At 39.8% G+C, this 20428-nt stretch overlaps 1 protein-coding gene across 9 annotated transcripts in view; it reads left to right on the top strand.

Moving 5' to 3' along the window:
• AFF2 (ALF transcription elongation factor 2) overlaps positions 1-20428 on the top strand; it is a 350216-nt gene that overhangs the window by 324365 nt on the left and 5423 nt on the right. For 7 of the 9 annotated variants that reach the window (XM_085570462.1, XM_085570467.1, XM_021547866.3 and 4 more), the window contains exons 13-21: positions 2328-2562; positions 4432-4571; positions 5118-5181; positions 8725-8861; positions 11883-11954; positions 12315-12408; positions 15106-15153; positions 15660-15709; positions 19942-20156. In XM_085570462.1, the coding sequence (XP_085426588.1) occupies positions 2328-2562; positions 4432-4571; positions 5118-5181; positions 8725-8861; positions 11883-11954; positions 12315-12408; positions 15106-15153; positions 15660-15709; positions 19942-20156 (1055 nt within the window). The remainder of the gene's footprint in view (positions 1-2327; positions 2563-4431; positions 4572-5117; positions 5182-8724; positions 8862-11882; positions 11955-12314; positions 12409-15105; positions 15154-15659; positions 15710-19941; positions 20157-20428) is intronic. The other 2 variants (XM_085570466.1, XM_085570465.1) reach the window with 1 other exon arrangement.

Genomic DNA, 20428 nt, shown 5'->3' with positions numbered 1-20428 from the left:
CCTGCAATCAAAGACCAGTTTCTTAGGCCATTAACAGCCCAAAGCAAAGTGACAATCTGGTTAACTGCTGGTAACAACCTATTTCATGGAGGTTATTGTTAGCATAAATGCTTTAGTGTAAATCGGAGGGAGGTGACATTGCTAAATAAATTATCAGCTTAATTCCTGCAAAAACTTATAGAATTAAGTGGGCAAGGGAAAGAAAAGAAAAAAACCCAACAGACAGTTAAAACTGTATTTATGGGGGGATGGAGTTAAATGTAAGTTATGTAGAAAAAATAGCCTCCAGCCTTTTGTTTTGTGGTTAATTCTTCAAAGCCACAGAGTGATTTATGTGCCAGAGTTGAGTAGTTGCACCTGTTCCTTGGTTTGCCCAAACTTATATCTGAGCCCAAAGATGAACTGAACTGGTGAAGTTTTAATAGTGAAGTTTTAAATAGTGATGAAACTCCTACGTGCACAGTGGCACAGAAAACCACTTTGCTCTGTGTTCCCCCTGTGAATGCATGCTCAGGGCTCCCTGTGTAGAGCATGTGCTCGGGAGGCAGAGGGTTTGGGTTCTGCTCCTGGGTGCTTCTGTAGGTTAACTGTGTCTGCTTTTCTGCTGTACAATCCAAGAACACCTGTTTGCTTTGTCAGGGCAGTGCGCACCCTCTTTGGAAGCTTCTTCCTCTGGAAAAAGCACAGAGTGTTGTGAGCTATAACTATGGTAACTTGTCTGAGTTCCAAAATGCCCTTTGGGGGTCAGAAAGTGAACAGATGGAGCTTTGAGTGAGAACTTTCTGGAGGACGTATTGCAGGACCACATGTGCCTAAAATCAGTCTCCTCCAAGAATTGCTGATGTAGTCCAACATGGTTGTTTGCCTTTGATCTTCTTCAGACCCATGTGTTTTCCAAGAAGGACAGCATCCATCCATAAGGCAACATGAATTTGAGCTTGTTTTATTTCTTCAGTCTGAAGATCTTTAATATCATAAGGTTTCAAATAAGATATTTTTAACTCTGCTTCAGTTGAATTAAAGTAGTTTTGGGTAGAGGAGCTATAAAACTTGAGAAATTTGTTTGATTTCACTCTGTGGTTTCACAGATAAGGCTAAAATATTTCTGCATTACCAAAGGTCCCAAGCAGGGCAGTGACCAAGGTGTAGATGCTGATACTGTCAGTGAAACTGCAGAAGAGGTCAGACTGAAATGAGAGAGAGCCCCTAAACAAGAAGTAAGGAAACCTGGGTTGCCTTCTCCTCTTTCCCAGGTTATTTTGAGGCAACGGAGATCAATAATTCCTGACACTGACTGAAAGTGGGAACAAAACATAAATTCTTGTTGACTTAATTTGTTATTGAAATTTTAGTCAATAATCATGAAAAGTAAATGATCATGTAGTGCAATATTACATGTCTAATAAAAGATTAAAATTCAGGTTATCTTCATTGACTGAGCTGGGACAGTACCTGAAATAAAAATCTATGAGTAGATTAACATGTTAAATAGTCAGTGAAGTCTTGAGTTTGGTTTTTTCTTTTTTGATGAATTTGAGTGGAGAAAGGTCTACCAGGTTGGGGTTTTTTGATTTTTTTTCTGGTTTTACTGTGCATTATAGCTGCCATTTCTAGCCAGCTAGCAATTTCTGTACATAAAACAGACAATAGATTATCAGGTTACTTGAGCTTTCATGTCAAAACCACATTCATTTTCTGAATCACGTTCAATTCATCAAAAAATATTTGCTCAAGGGCTTTTGCCAGCTACAATGTATCATTTTAATATAGTGTTGAACATTGGCTTTATTCTAGAGGCTAAATAATTATTACCTTGTTATTGTTATGGTTATCATTTTTGTAGTTGTTATAAATTCTATTTTTGGTTCATATGCTGCCATGTGCTGTTTGTTTTTTTTTGCAAAGGTTGCTTATGTGAACCCTAATCCACCTCTTAAAAAGATGCTTAATGTTAAACACATAAATAGTCATACTTGATGTCAAAGGAACTAACCCTGTGCATAAAACTTTCCAGCACTTTGCTGAGTCAGAACCTCTATGACCTCTCAAATGAAGACTGACTCAAATTAGCATTTAAATTGGGTGCAATTTGTACTAATGCACTGCAAGTTGTCCTCCAAAGCAGAAGGTTTCTGCAGTCATTGAAAAGGCAGAGGCAGCTCCTCTGTTTTCACTGCTGTCCCCTTGTGCATCACTACGGAGGGCACGGGACTACAGGACAGATTGGAGGGCAGAGCTGGCTTCTCAGTAAATAAAATGTAGAGCTTTGTGCTGTGGAGAATTAACCAATATTCTTGAGTTGCAACTGGTTTTTGTGTGTGTCTCAGGAGCAGCAGTAGCTCGGTAAAGAAGGTGACAAAGAAGAGAGAAGAGAAGCTGTTCCCTCCTCCCTTGTCCCCGCTCCTGGACGATCCTGTGCACCGGCGGCACGGCAGTGACAGCAGCTCCTTCAGCCAGGAGCCCGCTGTCACAAACCCCTCACAGACCAGCAGCTCTTCCTCCTCTGTTTCTAAACACAGAAAGAATGAAAATAAATCTTCTTCTAACCCCAAAGGAATCTGTGTAAGTAACCAGCCTCAGTTGGTGCCGGTGAGCAAGATAAAATGAAAACAGTTCAGCTTTATTCTGTTGGATTTTTTTTTTCCATACAGTATGAATTTCTAAATGCTTATGTAGGCCCACTCAGGAGGAGTGGATCTTTGCAGAGCCAGGCATAAACAGCTCTTGCAAGCTCCATTTTTAGGTCAGCATTAGGCACCTGCCTGGTGTTGTCTATCATTCCCTGAAGCACCTGGACCTTGAGCCTCAGAGAAGAGTCTCTGCAGCCATCATCTATCTGAAATTAGTCCCTTAACTCTGTAGCTGAAACACATACATTTTGAAAATAAAATTCCAGAATATCACCTGAATAACTGTCCCAAACTTTCAGCCAGAATTAAGCACTGTAGTCATACTGAATATTATGGCCTAAACCAAACAGACAAAAAAAAAATAACAAAATATTCCTGTCCGTAGTACACTCAGCATGTTAATAACCTTTTTCAGGCTTACAACAGTAAGGTTTATTTATGCTTAATCTTCATTAATTATTTGTAAGCTTTTATACAATTTGCAAATAGGGGTTTTTATTCCCTGCAGAATATCACACTGTTAGGGCCATCTCCCCATCATTGGTTCTCACACAGACAGTTCTTTGTTGCTTGCTTTTCACCAGATTCAGGTAGATTTTTTTTTTCTGAAAATACATGAAAAAGAGCCAAACTGCATATCGAATTCCCTGAAGCCACGTAAAATTTCACATTAGTTTGTCATCCTCTTTTTAGGTTAAACAGAGAAACTCCAGAGTTTTGGCCCATTTTAGAAAATAGTTCTTCCTCTAGAGTTTCAAACCCATCCTTACTTTATATTATCAAACTGTATCTTAGTATCACTATCAAAATTAAAAGACAAGAAGAAAATTCTGCCACAGAAAAGGGCATGCATAGCCCCATTTTTCACAGTTCACCACTTTGAGAGAGGTTGTTACCCTGCACTGTAATAGTAAAACTCACAAGTTGCATTGAATTGTAGGTGACAAATCACTTCACCTTATTCATTCATCCCTGTTGCTTTCTGATATCATTGTGTCACTTCAAGCTGCGCCAGTAATACACACGCCTTCAACTGAAATCAGTGCCAAAATGAACTGCATATGTCAGCAAATAAACAGTGCTGTGTAAACAGCAGGGCCTCTTCCTCTCATCCCAGCATCTCAAGTCAGATTTATCCTTGGTTAATCTATTATCTTGATGCAAGAAATATTCTTCCCCTAAAATATGTTAGACTTCTTTCCCTAGTTCATTGGTTCATCTGTAATTTAGTATATCTGGTTGGGGACCAAGTTTGCAAGTTGCAATTGCCTGATTTAAAATCTTCTGTTATGCTTCTGGTTTTAATCATTGCAAAGTCACAACTGACTTCTGATTTCCATTCTTCTTTCTGTAGCAAGAGAGGAAATTGTTCCCTGCTGAAATCCAAGCAGACTCTTCAGCCACATTAACAGTTAGCTCCTAGTTATACAGAATAAAGGTTACATTAGTGTGATACACCTTGAAGAAGTAGAGTTTAGATCTAGCCTGGCCCATGAGATCTCCCCCCGCTTGCTTTAACCAGTGTCTCTAGTCAGTAACACCATGGTATCCTCCTAAAACTTACACCTCAAAGTGTAAATTACTGAGTTCAGCTGAGAGCTCAGAAGTGGAGTTGTACTCCCTAATTAATCTATTAGGCTCATGTTACAAGGAAGGGAAGGGTGTTTTGGTGAGGTGGCATGAAGGTAGGTGGGCTTTCAGTTTTTTTGGGAAGGGTTTTTGGCAGGGAGGATGGATGTTAGCGCTTACATTGTTGGAAGGTGTTTGTTTGAACTATGAATAACAGTCCTGTGTTTCCTAGGAGGAAGAATCTCACAGTACACCCACAGCCAACACTCTCCTTGACACCAGCCATCTAGAACCAGACCTCTGGTCTGCAATGCCAACGCTTTCCAATGGGAATTCTGAGCCCAGAAGACCCAAAATAACATTTGATGATGTGTAAGTTTTATTGACTTTGTGCTCTGTGATTGGAATTTTTGTGCAAGCAGAGGTCCCAGTGAAAGAGAATATCTTTGATTACAGTGCTGGCATTGGGCACCTGTGTGGATAGTGATGCACAAAGGCAAACACAGTTTTAATCTTGGCAAATGAACTGTTGTCACTGATTAATGAAGATTCTGTTGATAAATGTTTTCAGATCATGAATGTTGGTTCACAGTAATTCTTCTTATTTTTTTTTATTTCAGCTCCTCTAATGGAAACTTATTATACTTAATTAGTTTAAAATATTTTTCCTTTTCCTCTGTTCAGCACACATTAATAGGTCCTTTGGGCAGCCAGTTTCTACAGCTACTTATTTTACATTCTGGTCACCCATCATATCTCTGCATACAGCAGCTCCAGATTGATATCAGGTTAAGATTTAAAGAGATAAGTGGGCATATATGTCAAATTATTCTTTAAAGCAGTCAGCAATTTTTTCAAACAACGTTTGTCCAGCTATATGAAAGCAAAGTCTTGAATTAATTGATTTTGTCTCTCTAGGCTGCACAATGCAGATTATTACATGCAAGAGGCTAAGAAGCTGAAGCATAAAGCAGATGCACTGGTAGGTTATCACAGGTTTTTTTTGTCTCTTTCCACTGTGGAACTCGGTGTTAAAAAATGAACATTATTGCACAAGATCTAAAGCCTCTCAAACCAAGAGGAACTCTGCTACTGACTAAACTGTGCTTCAGTTTGTGCTCCATAAACACACTGTGCACAAGTTAAACACTGAATGCCATTCCTAACTTTTAAGAATTTGTTCCCAAAAGAAAGCTACTTACAATAGGTGGTGTTTCTTCCAAGGGGGAGCAACAGTTATGCTGTTTATGAAGTATGTAAGATGGTTTTATGAAAGTTGACGTGTATTTGAAATTTGGTTTTCTATTCATTTTGAGCCTAAAACAGAAGTGATGAAATATTCCATAGCAGAAAGACAGGCAAATCATCTCACACCCCATTATCATGTGGTAAAACTGTTTGATATTTCCAATCTGATTGTTTAAAATCTGAAACAATTCATTTTTATGTACTACATTCATTTTTATGGCGTGGTTTTAGGCTGATAAAGTCTCAACACACTTATTTCCAAAAAATCTGGTAGTGAGGTAGTTCAATGCTGGGAAAGCTTTTTTGCTTGCTTTACCCCAAATGAAATTCCAATAAGATTTGCCTAATTATGCCAAGTGTTTGGATATTGATAACACTACATAATCTGACATTGTATTCTACCATGGTTTGTTCTGTACAAGATATACCAGTTCTGAGGTGTCCTTAATGAACATTTTCTTTGCAGGAAGGGACTTTGCCTCCTGTATGTTACATAGGGTGCAGAACAGTGGCTTAATCAGGAAGACTTAGTGGAACTTGACTCCTCTATTCAATTTAACTAAAATGTCTAAAATAGAGTGTGACCGTCCACTTTGCCCCTCAAAGAGCTGGGTGTTTGTTCACCTCTCAACTTTATTATTTCTGGGGGTTTTGCATGTATATTCTTATCATTACCCATCAGAGATTTATTTTGTGCTTAGAAAAAAAGAAAAAAAAAAACAACCAAATACATGCTATGTTTTTAAAAAGCAAAGTAACAAAACAAAAAAGCCTCTCCCTCTGCTGTCAGTGAGCTGAAGGAGAGCTGACATTTCAAGCTGTCTGCTTCAGCTCTCCAGGCTCCCTTTTGGCTTGGGGCACAGCGTTTCTAAGTGTTTTCTGTGTGGGGTGGTTCAGGGTTTTGGCACCTGTTGTGGCTGTCAGCAAGGTGACAGTCACCCCTCCCTGCATGCCACTGACAGGAGGTGGCCTGATGGCTTCCAGCCAGCTCGGCAGGGCATGTCCAGCCACAGCCTGGCGTCTGCAGGCTCACAACACCTCCCGCAGCTGGGTGACCTTTAAACAAAGCACACACGCTGCTGGCACAGGGATACCTGCTCCATGCTAGCAAATATTTACAGGCTCAGGCTCCCGATGATCTCGGCACGCTCCGGCAGTTCCCCTCCCTCGGCAGCCGGACGAGCTCACGAGGTGTTGGCCCTTCTCCTGTGCTCTTACCTGTGCCTGCAGGATCAGGGTGTTTCTCCACCTGTGCCTGCAGGATCAGGGGTGTTTCTCCACCTGTGCCTGCAGGATCAGGGTGTTTCTCCACCTGTGCTTGCAGGATGAGGGGTGTTTCTCCACCTGTGCCTGCAGGATCAGGGTGTTTCTCCACCTGTGCTTGTGCCTGCAGGATCAGGGTGTTTCTCCACCTGTGCCTGCAGGATCAGGGGTGTTTCTCGATCTGTGCCTGTAGGATCAGGGGTGTTTCTCCAGCAGCACTAAGAGGAGCAGGCACAGCACATCCCATTGCTGCCCACAGGCAGGTCCTGCCTGACAACCCAAGTGCCCTGATGTGAGGCCGTCCACTGTGATCAACTTGTTGGCAGGCATAAATATCCATGAACAAAGTATCTGCTTTTTCCTTCTGCTATTTAGATCTCAAGTCTTTTTTTTTTTCCCCACCCAATGCAGCTGCACACAAATAATCTCCATGTAAAACATTTGGTGTGCAATCCCGTAGTGTTACTTGTCCTATGGAAACAATTGCTGCTGGTTACTTGGTGCTGACATGACAGAGCACAGGCAGCATTGAAAGATGTGTTGCAGTGGCTAGAAAGATAATGCATGTGACCTCAAAATGTGTCAGCAAATGTTAATGAGATTTGTGGCAGCAGTGTTCCTGAGCTTGTAGAGAAAATAGATTTCTGGTGAAGGGCAGGACGTTTCCTGTCTTACGGGAGCAACCCCATGGAAACCTCTCCTTGTCTGGCTGCAGTAAGGGATCAGCTAATTTGGGTGGGCTGCTGCAGTGGCAACTTGCTGTACCATATGGAAGAGATCTGGGAGACCTCACTGTGTGCCTGTCTGAGATGTGACAAGCTGGAATAATTCCACCTTCTTCAGAGAATCGGATCCCATTCCTGGCTCAAATTCTGTGTCTCAACTAAATCTGCTTGCAGCCAGATTCTTTTTTCCATACCACAAAAAGTCATCTTTGGAAGACTTTTTGTCTTCCAAAATGAATGGAAATTCTTTCAAAGTGAAAAAAGGAATTTAAAGAATATGCTGAGAAGCAGCCACTGGAATAGAGAGGGAGCAGTCAGAAACATTTCCTTTTTTCTGATAATTCAGTTAATACCTATCAATTATAAAAAGGCTCTGTATGTAATCAATGCACTAGAGCAGTACTTGAAATTAAAGGTGGGCAGAGAGAATTAGTTATGGCTTAGAAGGAGCCACAAAGACAAGTATACTGTTATCTTGGACCAGTAATAAATGTTATGTTTAGTATGTTGTGAAAATAGGCTTCTGTTTTGTGAATGGAAACATATGCAGATGCATCAAAAATATTTTGAAAGAGACATAGAAAGACATTTTTAAATTATTTAAAGTATATTGGATCTCCTATATCAAATGCCACATTAGTAGAATTCTTACATTCAGCTATCAAAAACTGAAAATGTTAAATACTATTATAAAGTGCATACTATAAAAATGTCATATATAATATTCATTACGCATAAAAAAAGAAATCAGTATGTCTAAGTCAGTTTAATCACAACCATTATGAGGGCTAAAACCTTTTGCAATAAAATCCTAGTAAAATGAAATATTAAGCAGTGCTATATTGTCTCCCTTTTTTTTTTTCCTTCTCTTTACTCATCATATAAATGATGTGATTTTTTTTTTTGACCAACAGTTAATACAGAATCTGACATCAGCCAAATGGCATGGAGTTGTTACTTAACCCTTTCATAGTGACATTCAAATGTAGTTCATCTGTCAAGGAGCAGTATGGATGTGCACGAACATGCTTAGTGCCCTTTCTTGCCTGTGTAAATCCCTGATGTCAGTGGACATACACTGACTTTCCTCTGTGGAGCATTCAGCCACATAGTACCCTGAAAAGTTTTGGTAAAAAACATAGTCCCTGCCTTAATTGCTTTATGAATTAATTTTTAACTACCGGTGTTGCTTTGCTTTCATCCTAAAGCTAGTGTTGCTTTGTAGAATAATCTGCCCACTTAGAAATCAAAGCTGAAGGATTTTCTTGACAGTGTCATTCCCATTTCAGCTGGAGAAGTTTGGTAAAGCAGTGAATTATGCTGATGCTGCCCTCTCCTTCATCGAGTGCGGGAACGCTATGGAGCGAGATCCATTAGAAGCTAAATCTCCATACACCATGTACTCAGAGACTGTGGAACTCATCAGGTTAATGTCCTTTCTGTGATCATTTTCATCATCTCATTTCAGTCATAATTAGAACCTGCTATGTTTTAAAAAATACCATTTCAACGTATTAATGATTTGTCCAAGGCATCTTCATCTCAGAAGTCATCATAATTAGTTCTTGCCATTTTATTAATGTCATGGAAAATTTATAATTGATGGACACTGCTTTTATAAATTATCCCCTTTAGAGGTTATAATGTGAGTGTTATAATTTGCAATATTCATAAAATTAAAATTGAAATGTAGTGGGTGGAAGTAAAGTATAGTAATTTCACTGTTTGGCAATGACACTTGTCTTTTAAAAGGTGTAGTTTTATAATTCTAAACATTAAAGGGAGTCTATCAGGATTTCTATTACAAACCCTGGTTTTAGAGGTTTATAACTTGGCTGTTAAAAAAGAGAAAAGCTGAAACTTGGGATAAAAGATTATAGCCAGAGAGGAAGCTTCTGCATATATTGTCCTGAAAACAGTATATTTTTAATGTTACAGGAATGTGAACTGGCTGAATTAATTTTAATACAGTTTTGTAGACTCATAGGCTAGAATATGGATAAGAGAGTCTTTACATACTAATAAAATGTCTGAATTATTCTAAAATCTGCTACTGCCTCCTTATAGCTGTTTCATAGTGTTGGGTCCACAGAAATAATAGTCTCCTGTGTTACTAAATTTGCTTTACTTGAGCAAATTATCAAAGTGAAATCAAGCAGGTTTAAATTTACCTGTAAGTAGAACAACAGGATTTTTCCTCTTCACTGTGGTGCACCTTTGCTTTCCCCATTGTATGCTGGGAACATCCTTGTTAATGTCAGTGTAATTACTGGCAGTTTGCAGAAGTGAAAGAAAAAGAGGCAAATCAAGCCTTAAATATTTGGGTTTTAATATGTCAACGGTGTTTTTTCTTAACATGCCGAATTAGCTATTAGGGACTGCCAAGATAATGCATGTTTTACATTTTGAATAAGTAGGTATTTGCATAAAAAAATGTATCAAATCTTAAGCTCTTACTATCAGGTAAATAATATACCTGTTAAATATATTTAAAAAAAATTACATTTTACACTTCATAAAGGGAAGAAGGAAATCTAAAGAAATCACTAAAGAAAAAAAATTATGTCCACTCAACACTTGATCCATGTTAAACCCTGGAGAGCAAAGGACTTAGAAAAGGAGCCACCTGCCTCTGCTCTGCTGTGCCTAAATTGTCCTGCAGACTGACACAACTGCAGCTGCATGGCAGAATAAATTGTATTTAAAGAAGTATTCTTTAAAAAAGGGAACAATTCTTCATAGGAGCCTGCACTTATTTTTGGTTTTTTAAGAAAACCACACAACCCAGTTGAAATCATTGCTCCTCAGTCCAGCATTCTGTCTGTTCAGAATGCACAGACCAAAAAGCTTTGTTCACCCATAACATGTGAACCAGTTAAATCAGAGAATGGCAGCTCCAGGAGAGGCTTACAAAAGGGCAGGACCTGCAGGGAGCCAGGTGAGGGCACAGCTGTATCCTGGGGTACCAGCAGCCCTGCTGCCTTGCTGCTTCTGGCTGTGGAAGAATCTGGAGAATATGTTATAGTAGATCTCCAATATATAAATAGCTTAAGTCAGGTGAGATTAATTCTACCACTTACCACCAAAAGTAGAGTTTAGTTCACCAACTGTTGCATGTAGCATCTCGTTGCAGTCAGTGAGACTGCTGAGCCCATTTAACTGCTGTCAGTGGTCACACATGGACAAAAGGTGATTGCTCAGTAAAACTCCATGGATCAGGACACAATTCCTGTGGGCTACAGTGGGTGCTGGATGTACAAACAATGTGGCTGTGCACACAACACCTTCTCAGCGTAGCTGTTAATATTAACATAGTTTTTTACTGTGAGATAACAAATAGAGGGAGATTTTTCTCATTTTTACTTTTCATCAGATGCACAATTTCCCCCTTTTTCCATTTAGCTGTGTCTGCCCTGACTATTTGCATCAGACACCTATTTGTGAAAGCAAGTGGAGCATCAAAGAGATTGGGACTATCAGAGATCTGACTGTCAAATGTGTTTTAAGTTAATGGTAATGCTGAAATCCCAAAGAGACATAAATCTTTGTGTTTGATCACATTCATCCAGTGTGACTAGAACCACAATACCCAAGAGCAGGTGGGACAGGATGCAGCTGCAAGCTGGGCTGAGATGGCTGGTGAGAGCAAGGCAGGGGAGAGCAGCACAGCTGCCTGCACTCCATTACCTCCTCGTACATGAGAACTCGTCTACACTGTCTGGATACCTTAAAACTTCCTTACACAACGCTGAACCCTATTACTTATTCTAACACAAGTACCTGTGAAATTGCATTACAGCTCAGAACAATGATTTTATGCGATGAATTGATTTTCAAGAGACTAATGCATAGAATGGAGTGTGCTCACTTAAAGGAAAAAAAAAAAACAGAGGAAATAGGAATACCCAATCCTTGATCATCCAAATGCTGGACAGCAGCAATTAAATAGAGAGGGAAAACCAAGTACACAGGATTCATAAATTAATGAACCCAAGAATGAAAAAGCTGTGAACATGACCTTTCTGATATGTAAAACTATTTTCTATATAAAATATATTTATGAAAAGGATTTTGAAGATACTATTCAAGCCCAAAGTATTATATGTAAAACCTTATTATATGTTACTTTACACTTCAGGACCTATAGGGCCAAGATCTTATGCTTCTGTTCAACACTCATCCCAAATGTTTGCAGGACTCAGCCTAGCTGGCTCGATATAATATCATTAATATACCCAAGAATAGTTCACTTTGTTGGCCCAAAAAAATTGGTTGGTGATTTACTTAAGGCCTCCAGATTTTAAGTGATGCTTTCTGTTGCATTTTACATTGACCTCTTCATTACACAACACTCTAACACAATAACTGTTGCAGTTGGAGAAGAATATCTGATTACTTTTGGAAACATCTTAACTCTCAATTTCTTATCTCTCACCTTTCTGACAAGGTATGCAATGAGACTCAAGAATTTCACAGGCTCTTCTGCCACAGAAGGGGACAAGAAATTAGCAGTTTTATGGTAAGTCCCTTTGCAACAATGAGAGAAGCAGCTAAAATCTTAAAGAGGACTTTGAAAGTACTGAATTACTTAAACAGCTTACAGAAGATCATTATTCTTGTTTTCCATTAAACTATTAAAGGATAACTAATGGATTTCTTCAGCAGCTGACTAAACATTTATTCTTCTAATTTATACTCTTATCAAGATGGGATTTTAATGCTTTAGACCACTTTTTTTTTTCCTCCATTTGCTTATGTTTCAAAATGTAACCTTAGAACAGAGACTGCAAAATATAGGTCAGCTTTTTTTTTTTTTTTTTACAGTTTATAGGTTTCATTAAGCAATGGAATTAACATAATCCTTTCCTAATTACTGCAGCTACCGATGCTTATCACTTCTCTACTTGAGAATGTTTAAACTAAAGAAGGACCATGCTATGAAGTACTCCAGATCTCTGATGGAATATTTTAAGGTAATCTTTATTCTGTTTAATTTATTGATATGAAATGAAATTGATACTAGCACTGAGAGCTCTCAAAAGTATAACTGCATGACTTAAAAGTCCCACATTTAACCTCTCCCCTGGAAATGCAGGCAGGATGGCTGCCAGGCAATGGGGACAGAAGTGATTTGGGGGATTTTTGGATTAGTCACTTGATTCAAAGGACCATACTCAGTAATTTTACAAAAATAACATTATTCTCAACACCATGTAATGTTTATGCAAGTTTCTGATTCTTTCAAGGTTTCAATGTGCAAGTGATTATGAACTGACCCCCAATGAACCATAATAAAGCAATTATTTGGGCTGTAGTTGGTTAAGTTTAGATTTTAGATTCAGTGAGATTTCCTGAAGCTTATTGCAGTTTCAGAGATTTCTCCTTTTATTCCTGTGGAACTTCAAATTACCTTAACTTCATCTTGAAGATTTGCCTTTACCTTGAATTGAGCAGAGATCCAATGGTCATGACTTGGGAATGTTTTGTTTTACCTTGTCAAATGCTGTTTACCCAGTGTAAAAATGACAAATCATCACTGTTCGTAGATTAAGAGAGAAATAGAATCTTTCTTCAGCTCTGAGGTTTTCGTATTTATATTTCACTGGTTAATGCTGTTTGAAGCATACATTAATTCTTTTACTTTATTACTACATATTATTCTATAATTATGTAATTATGCTGGCTTGTCAGCCCATCAGTCTTTTTTTGTTGGTGTTTTCAGCCTTTGTGAATTTGTTCAAGGCTTTGATATATTGCAAACCAGTAAAAACCTCTAACACTGCAGTTTTCATATTTTCATGTAAATGGTGATAAAATGGTCCTTCTGCTGTAAAACTCCAGTACTGCCGTGGCAGCAGCCATAGTCCTGACTGCCCATGTGTCCCCTATGTGTGTCTCTGTGCAACTTCAGTAATTTCAGTCCTAATCTTGTGCTTAAGTGGAGGCTCTCCTGTACCATTAGGAGTGCCTCTGTTGTGCTCATGGAGTTTTCAGACAGGGATTTGTACAACAAATTAAATTTGAGCTACACACATTTGTAACCTCAGCATTTTCATGAAATGTATTCCAGCCACTTCAGATTCTATCCCAGATGAATGTAGATTGTATCTTAAAAAAAGGATTATTAGACAAATAAAACTTTTCTGCAGAAAGTAATGATTTCTAAAAAAAAAAAAAAAAAAAAAAAAGGTGGGAGCAGGGGAGAATCTCTCGCTTTAAAGCCACTTTATTTTCTCTAGGTGTGCAAGTAGGTAAGATAAAAAACATATTTACTACTCCCAGCATAAGAAAATGTCTTTTCATGTAAATTAAAATAAGAGAAAAAAATAAAAACACAATAAAATAGACAAATCAGGAATATTAGACATGAGCATGCAGTTGGAGCTAAGTGTTTCAGTTAATGTTACAGTGTGTGTGCTATGAGCACTGTAACTCATTTGCTAGGAGCAGTGTTTGAGTGTATACAGATTATATGGTCAGGTTCTTTCTGTAATAAAGGCACAGGAGGAGAAAAGAAAAAAAATGGGAGCTATTAACTATGTGTTAGTTTTGTATTGCTGCACCATGCTCTCTGTGTTCACTAGCAAGAATCTGTAATACAAATGAAATAGATTAACTGTCTGAATAGAGTTGTTATTCAAACTTTTACACAATTTTAACTGTGAAAAGCAGCCCACTGTTTACAGCAGAGCTGGGGAGGAATTTTTCAGCTAAATTGTTCTTTATATTTTTCCTCACAAATGCCACTTTGTCCAAATTGAAACCATTTGTGGACAAAACTGGTTCTGATTAATTTCCAATTAAAAGCTTCAAAATGATACTTTTAACATTTCAAAACAGAAAATAGCCATTTAATCATGAAAGCAATTTTGAAATTTAGAGGCAACTTGGAGTAAATACCACTAAAGTGATAATTTTTTTTAATTGAATTTAAACATTTTATGATCAGAAAAAGTGGCATCCTGATGTATTTCCTCTGAAAGTTTGAGGAAGATTTTCATGTTTTTGAAAACATGCTGTCAGTAGTCATTTTTGCTAAATATTTTCATTATCAAATAACTGCTTCCAATTGAGATCTAGTCTTAATCTTGACAGAGCTATTGTTTGTCTCCCGGTACAGTTAGGAACAATCCTCAGGCAGGAAAAATTAACAATAAAAGCTTCTCCTCCATTTCTGAAGACTTTCCAGGGCAGTTTAGGTCCCTCTCTCCTCATGTGCTCCATATGCTGTGTGCTGTGGACACCCCAGGTCATGCTCACAGCCTCTGTGACGAGCAGTGGCTGCTGAGCAGGAATGCCCAGCCAGGCCAGTGCCGTGGTTTGGACAGTGTTTTCTGCTTTGGTCAGAAATGTTGGGCTGTGAGCTGTGGTTTAGAGTCAAGGGTGCTGTCTGTGCTCCCCTGAACCTCTGTGCCTCCCATGCAAGATAACCATTACAGTAACCAGATGGGCGTTGTAAGAATGTGGGTAATATTTTGTAAAACTTGATTGCATTTTCACTGTGCGTGCTGACTTCTCAGCAAGGGAGCTGAATGATTGTTTTCAGAGGGCACACAGAGATAGCCTCAGCCCTGATACTGCCACTTTGTATGGGAACTAAGATACCACTCAGTCTGAGCACAGCTGGAAAGACCTGGGCTTTATTGTTGCTCGGCAATCTTTTTGTACAGGGTTTTACAAGGTGCTACACAGACGTGAAAGGCAGAATGAGTAAGCAGGTAAGGAAAGTCAATTTGTGCCACTAAAATATATAAAAACAAAAGTATTCAAGCAGATCCTTACTAAAATTTTTATTTATAATACTATCTGAATCCCAAGCCACCTTCCCTAAGCAACTTGGGAGGGATCAATTTCATTAAAGCATCAAGCCAAATTATTTTTATTTCTTATTAAAATACTGAAGGTCCCTCTAAAGATAAGCAGTCATTTTCACTCTGAAAAACTTATTTTGTAGAATAAGTTTCAGTGGTAATTTAACCACTTATTTGTGACCTACGTTTACTTTTACTGGAATTTATTCTCTCTTTCATCAAATGATTTTCAAGCTACTGGTTGGAACCTACCAAATCATCCACCAGGCACTTAATTATGGGACCAGTGTGCAGAGCTTTTCTGCTCCATGCACTGTAGCTCTTGCAATGAAAAGGGGGAATGTTGAGCCTTGTGTCATCAGTATTCATATACTTGCATCACCTGTATTTACATTTTTGTTTTGTGCTTACAGAACTCTTCAAAAGCCTCACAGGCCCCCTCACCTTGGGGCGGCAATGGAAAGTGAGTATTTTCTGCTGAGTACTTCTGTCTGGAAACAAGGGGTTCCAAGAGGAGGGGAAGTGTTTTTCTGCCTCTAAAGGCAAAGGACAGGTCATGGGATCAGTGTTTTTGGAGCTGCAGGCATATTTCAACCATGTATCATGTAGAAACTGTTCTTCTGGTATACAGAATTGATCATAGAGCTGCCTTGGGCTCGTGGGGGCAAGGGGCTCCCTCTGGACTAAGTCAGATCCCCCTGTGAGCCATCCAGTGTGGGCAGGAAGGGAGAGTGAATCACACCTTCATGTGTGCAAAGCCTCCTTAAATCTAAAACCAGACATGGTGGGTATGTGCTGAATTCTTTGCCAGTTTACTTCTCAAGCCAAATGAAGGCCATAAAAATATCAGTTAATTAGCTGGCAAGTACCATGACACTTTAGGAAGCCAAAGTAAAGTTAACCTTCATTGCAATGATTTTTCAATGATTCGTTCAGCAATGAAAGACCAATGAATATTTCATTGATATATGGTAAGTGCTGTTTAATAAAACTGAAGGTATAATAGTGGTGAAAATGTGAAGGCACTTAGTCAGCCAATTATCAGTGGCTTCATATTAACGTTAAAACACCCTCACCTCAGATATGAAGTCAGGATAATGCAGTTATGATCAGTGGAGGTGCATTGCTGCTGCATCCCTGCCTTTATCTTGCAATGGCTGTTGCCAGCTGACACACATTTCTCCTGCTTCTTTGTCCTGGTAACACATCCAGACAGAAGTAAAACAAAGGTGAAGGACTTCACCTTTTTATCCATCTTTATTTGAGTAGGCTAAATTCTAGGTGAAAATTATTATTGTTAATGGTCTCTTTCTGGTGGTTCAGAAGAAGAAATGACTATTAGACACTCCAGGGAAACAAAGAAGGAGGGGTTGAAGTTTAGAACAAGAACTGAAGTTTTCAAAAAGACTTTGTACTCAATCAGGGCAAAACCAAAAATTCCAGCATTTTGGTTTAAGTGAAATATTGACACAAATACTTAAAAATATTTTAGGGTATAGATAAGTATAGATACACACCCCAAATACTCAGTTATTTTGAATATGTATGTATAGAGCTATTAAAGTATAGATTGTAACACAAGCTAAAGTGGTAAAATAAGAAATCACTTTAAATAAAAACTGAAAATATATTTTAACACTGGAAAAGCATCTACTAAATTTAATTATTCATTATGTGCCAGTTTTTCCAGGCATTGAAGTGTCAGTGAAACCTTGTATTGTAATAAAAATACATAAATGTTAACATTAAGTTTTCGTGATCGAGTAGACCACTGGAGCATAACATCTCTTTTGTTCCTGAAGAAGGAGCTTGTACATAACCATTTCATGGAGCAGAAGTTATCCTTTTATTCCTGTCCTATAATAGACCCCTATGAAGTGTGTGCTCTGCAGGTGATGATATCTCCTTCTCTATTTAAAGGAGCTATTAGGTGTCCAGGATTGAGAACAAGTGGGTTTTAACTGGAGGAGAAAATTCTTGTCTAGCCACAAAGTGGGCAGCAGAAACCCAGCCTTCAGGTCAGCATCACTTCTAACATAACACCTAGCTGATCTTCCCACTAACATTGGAGATAAGGAAGGAAAGCTGTGAAAATGCACATTTCTGTCTTCTATTCAGAGCAGGAAGCACTTGACGTGTGAGAGTAACTGAGTGACAAGGCCATGTTATAACAGCATTACTGTGACACCTGTGTCCCAACACACAGAGACCACAGTCCATACTCTGGTATTGTGTCCCCTCTGTGTGGAGTCTCAGAAGAGAACAGCTCTCCAGCTGGCTCAGAGCTGCTGTCTATCTCAGGTGGCTCCTAGTTCCTCCAAGGTTTGTCACAGGCCTGGTGCTGCCATTGGCAGCTTGTGCTCTGCCTTCCCCAGGGCTACTTGCTCTATATTTTTCTCTTAATCCCCTGCAAGTCTGTGTCAGATGGGAAGAGAATTCACATGCCACAGAAAAAAGACTGAACACCATCCGGCATATGGCATCACTGGAGATGGAGCAGCAGCCTGGTGCAGGATTGGGGGACAGTGGGGCAATCCTAAATATTTTTTTAACAAATTGGCATGGAGTGTAGTCTAGTCAGGATCTCAGATCCATCAAAAATCACACTCGTTTGAAAGGGTTGTGAACCTCTACAAAGTTGGCCCAGGTTCCATCCTGGCAATGAAACAAATTTTCTCTGGTTTCATTACAGAAATGTTTCCCACCTCTAGCGACAGAAAGCACAAAATACAGAGATTTAGTAGACTCACCACAGTAATAATGGCTGTGCACAACAGGGTAAATCCAATGAACAATGTGCTTTATTTGGCAGAAGTGCGTCAGCTGGTTGTAAGTGGCTCTAGCAAAATACTTTTGGTCTCCTCAGATACTTATCATTTTTAACTGCTCCCAGACCTAATCTAGTACAGTTCAGCTCTTCTGTGCAATAAAGACACTGTGGCAAGTCAGGTAACCAGGATGTTCTGAGACTTAAAAATAAAGCATTTGTGCATTAGGACATGCTTAAACTCTAACCCATAAGCTGGGTAAAAAGCTACAAGCTGCCAAATCAATGTGATCTCCAGCTCTGGAAAAAGAGTATATTGCAGGAGCCTGTTGTTGAGCACAGGTAATAGCAGGGCACTGCTGGAAAATCTGCAGCAAAAGCTGTTGCCATTGATGCCTTCCAGCCCAAGGCTGTGCTGTCGTGTCAGTCTGTCCTGCAGCACCTTGAGGTGTCAGCAGGTCTGTGCCCAGGCAGGGCCATTGACAGTGGCCTTTAAAGCCAAGAGGCCAAGCCCTTCTGTCCTGGGCTTTGGATCAGGCTCAGTGACTGAGCTTGATGCTGTTGCACAGCATGAGGCATCTACAGCTGCATGTCCAGGGAGGGGTTGCAACATCCCTGTCTGGAGAGTTTTGGTCTCTTTGCTTCATGCAGAGAGTGCCAGGAGTGTCTTGGCCCTGCATCTCAAGTGTATTCCACAGCAAATAGAATGCTTTTGTTTAGGCAAGTGCTTCCAAATGGGTGAATGAAATTACATCCAGCTGGAGCTGGTCACCAGTGATGTTCCCCAGGGCTTGGTACTGTTTCATATCTTTATTGATGATCTGAAGCCCCCTTGGTCTTGAAGGGGATTGAGGGCACCCTCAGTCAGTTTGTGGATGACACCAACTTGGGCAGGAGGGTAGCTTTTTTTATTTCTCCCAAGTAACGATTGATGAGACAATAGCCTCAAGTAGTACCAAGGGAGGTTCAGATTGGAGATTAGGAATCATTTCTTCACCAAAAGGGTCATCAAACACTGGAATAGGCTGCCCAGGGACTTGGTTGAGTTGCCTTCCCTGGAGGTATTTGAAAGTGTCCTGATGTCAACATGGCGTGTGGGGACATGGGCTACTGGTGGACTTGATAGTTTTGGATTAACTGTTTGACTCAATGATCTTAAAGGTATTTTCCAACCTGAGCAAATCCAGGATCCTATGTATTTTCAAAGAGAATAGCTGTTCTGTGAGCATTCAGCACTACACAGCTCTAAACAAGAGCGTGCTGCGCTGACCGCTGCACTGCCTGCAGCCAGCAGGTGATTCCTAATTGATGGTGTTAGAATTAAAGGAAAATCTATATTAGAACATTAGTGCCTCACTAAGTAGGTAACTTAAAACACTGCGCTGTGCAGAACTGCGTGGATGAACTGTAGGCAATTAGAACAAATCTCCATAGCCTTAAAGAATCCTATGGAGATATTCATAATCCTACAGTACCCTCAGGTCCTAATACTGCTCTGCAGGGTGCTTTTAAGCCTTGCTCTTTACTTATTGTGGTGACTGTTTTTGGAGCAAACTGTCATTGTGGTTTCCAGAAAATACTTTGATAATAAGCCAATATTGTACATTGAGTGTTTTCTAACTGCCATTGCAGCTTCTGGCAGTAGGTAGAAAAATCATTACAGCTATGAGATGCTTCTTTCTCTGAAAGATTGCTCTATTTTTATGATGGATTTTTTTTTTAAATAACAGATTCATTTAAAGGGTGAATTAAATCCCTTTTTATTTTCAGTTATTCCCAGTTTATAAGCTGTCCTTTCTCATGCAGTCAGGAGGTACCAGTGCACGCTCCCCCTTTACTGGGGTGCGGAGTTAACTTTTCAAGTGCATTTAGGATGGCAGCGAAGTGGGGGGTGTGAGGGGCACTGACTCTCTCTCTGCCTCTTTCAGGAGCACAGAAACCCCCTCGCCCATGTCCCTGAGCCCGTCCCCCGTCAGCTCTGCTGGGAGCAGCTCGGGCACCGCCGGCTCTTCCTCGGCGGGGACCATCACCATCCCCCAGCGCATCCACCACATGGCTGCCAGCCACGTCAACATCACCAACAACGTCCTGCGCAGCTACGAGCACTGGGACATGGCTGACAAGCTGACCAAGGAGAACAAAGGTACTGCCCTCTCTGCTTTCTGTGTCCCCTTTGGCTCCCCAGCTTTAACTTTCGCTGTGCTCTCTGGATCTGGACCCAGAACCAGCGCATCTAAGAGCACAACTGTGACAGCTTGAGCAAACAGACCAAATCTGCTTGCTGGTCGCTGTAGCCAATGCGTATCTTCTCTTGTCAGGCACAGAGGGGGATGTGTAACACACGCTGAACATGGGGCTATCAGAGCAGCTGGCAAATAATTTAGTGAACACAAGCCCCAAGTGATGAGAGCTTTT

Source organism: Lonchura striata, chromosome 4A, assembly GCF_050655825.1.
Source record: "Lonchura striata isolate lonStrDom1 chromosome 4A, ASM5065582v1, whole genome shotgun sequence".
Classification (NCBI taxonomy): Eukaryota; Metazoa; Chordata; class Aves; order Passeriformes; family Estrildidae; genus Lonchura; species Lonchura striata.
This window is presented reverse-complemented; position numbering and strand designations above follow the sequence as displayed.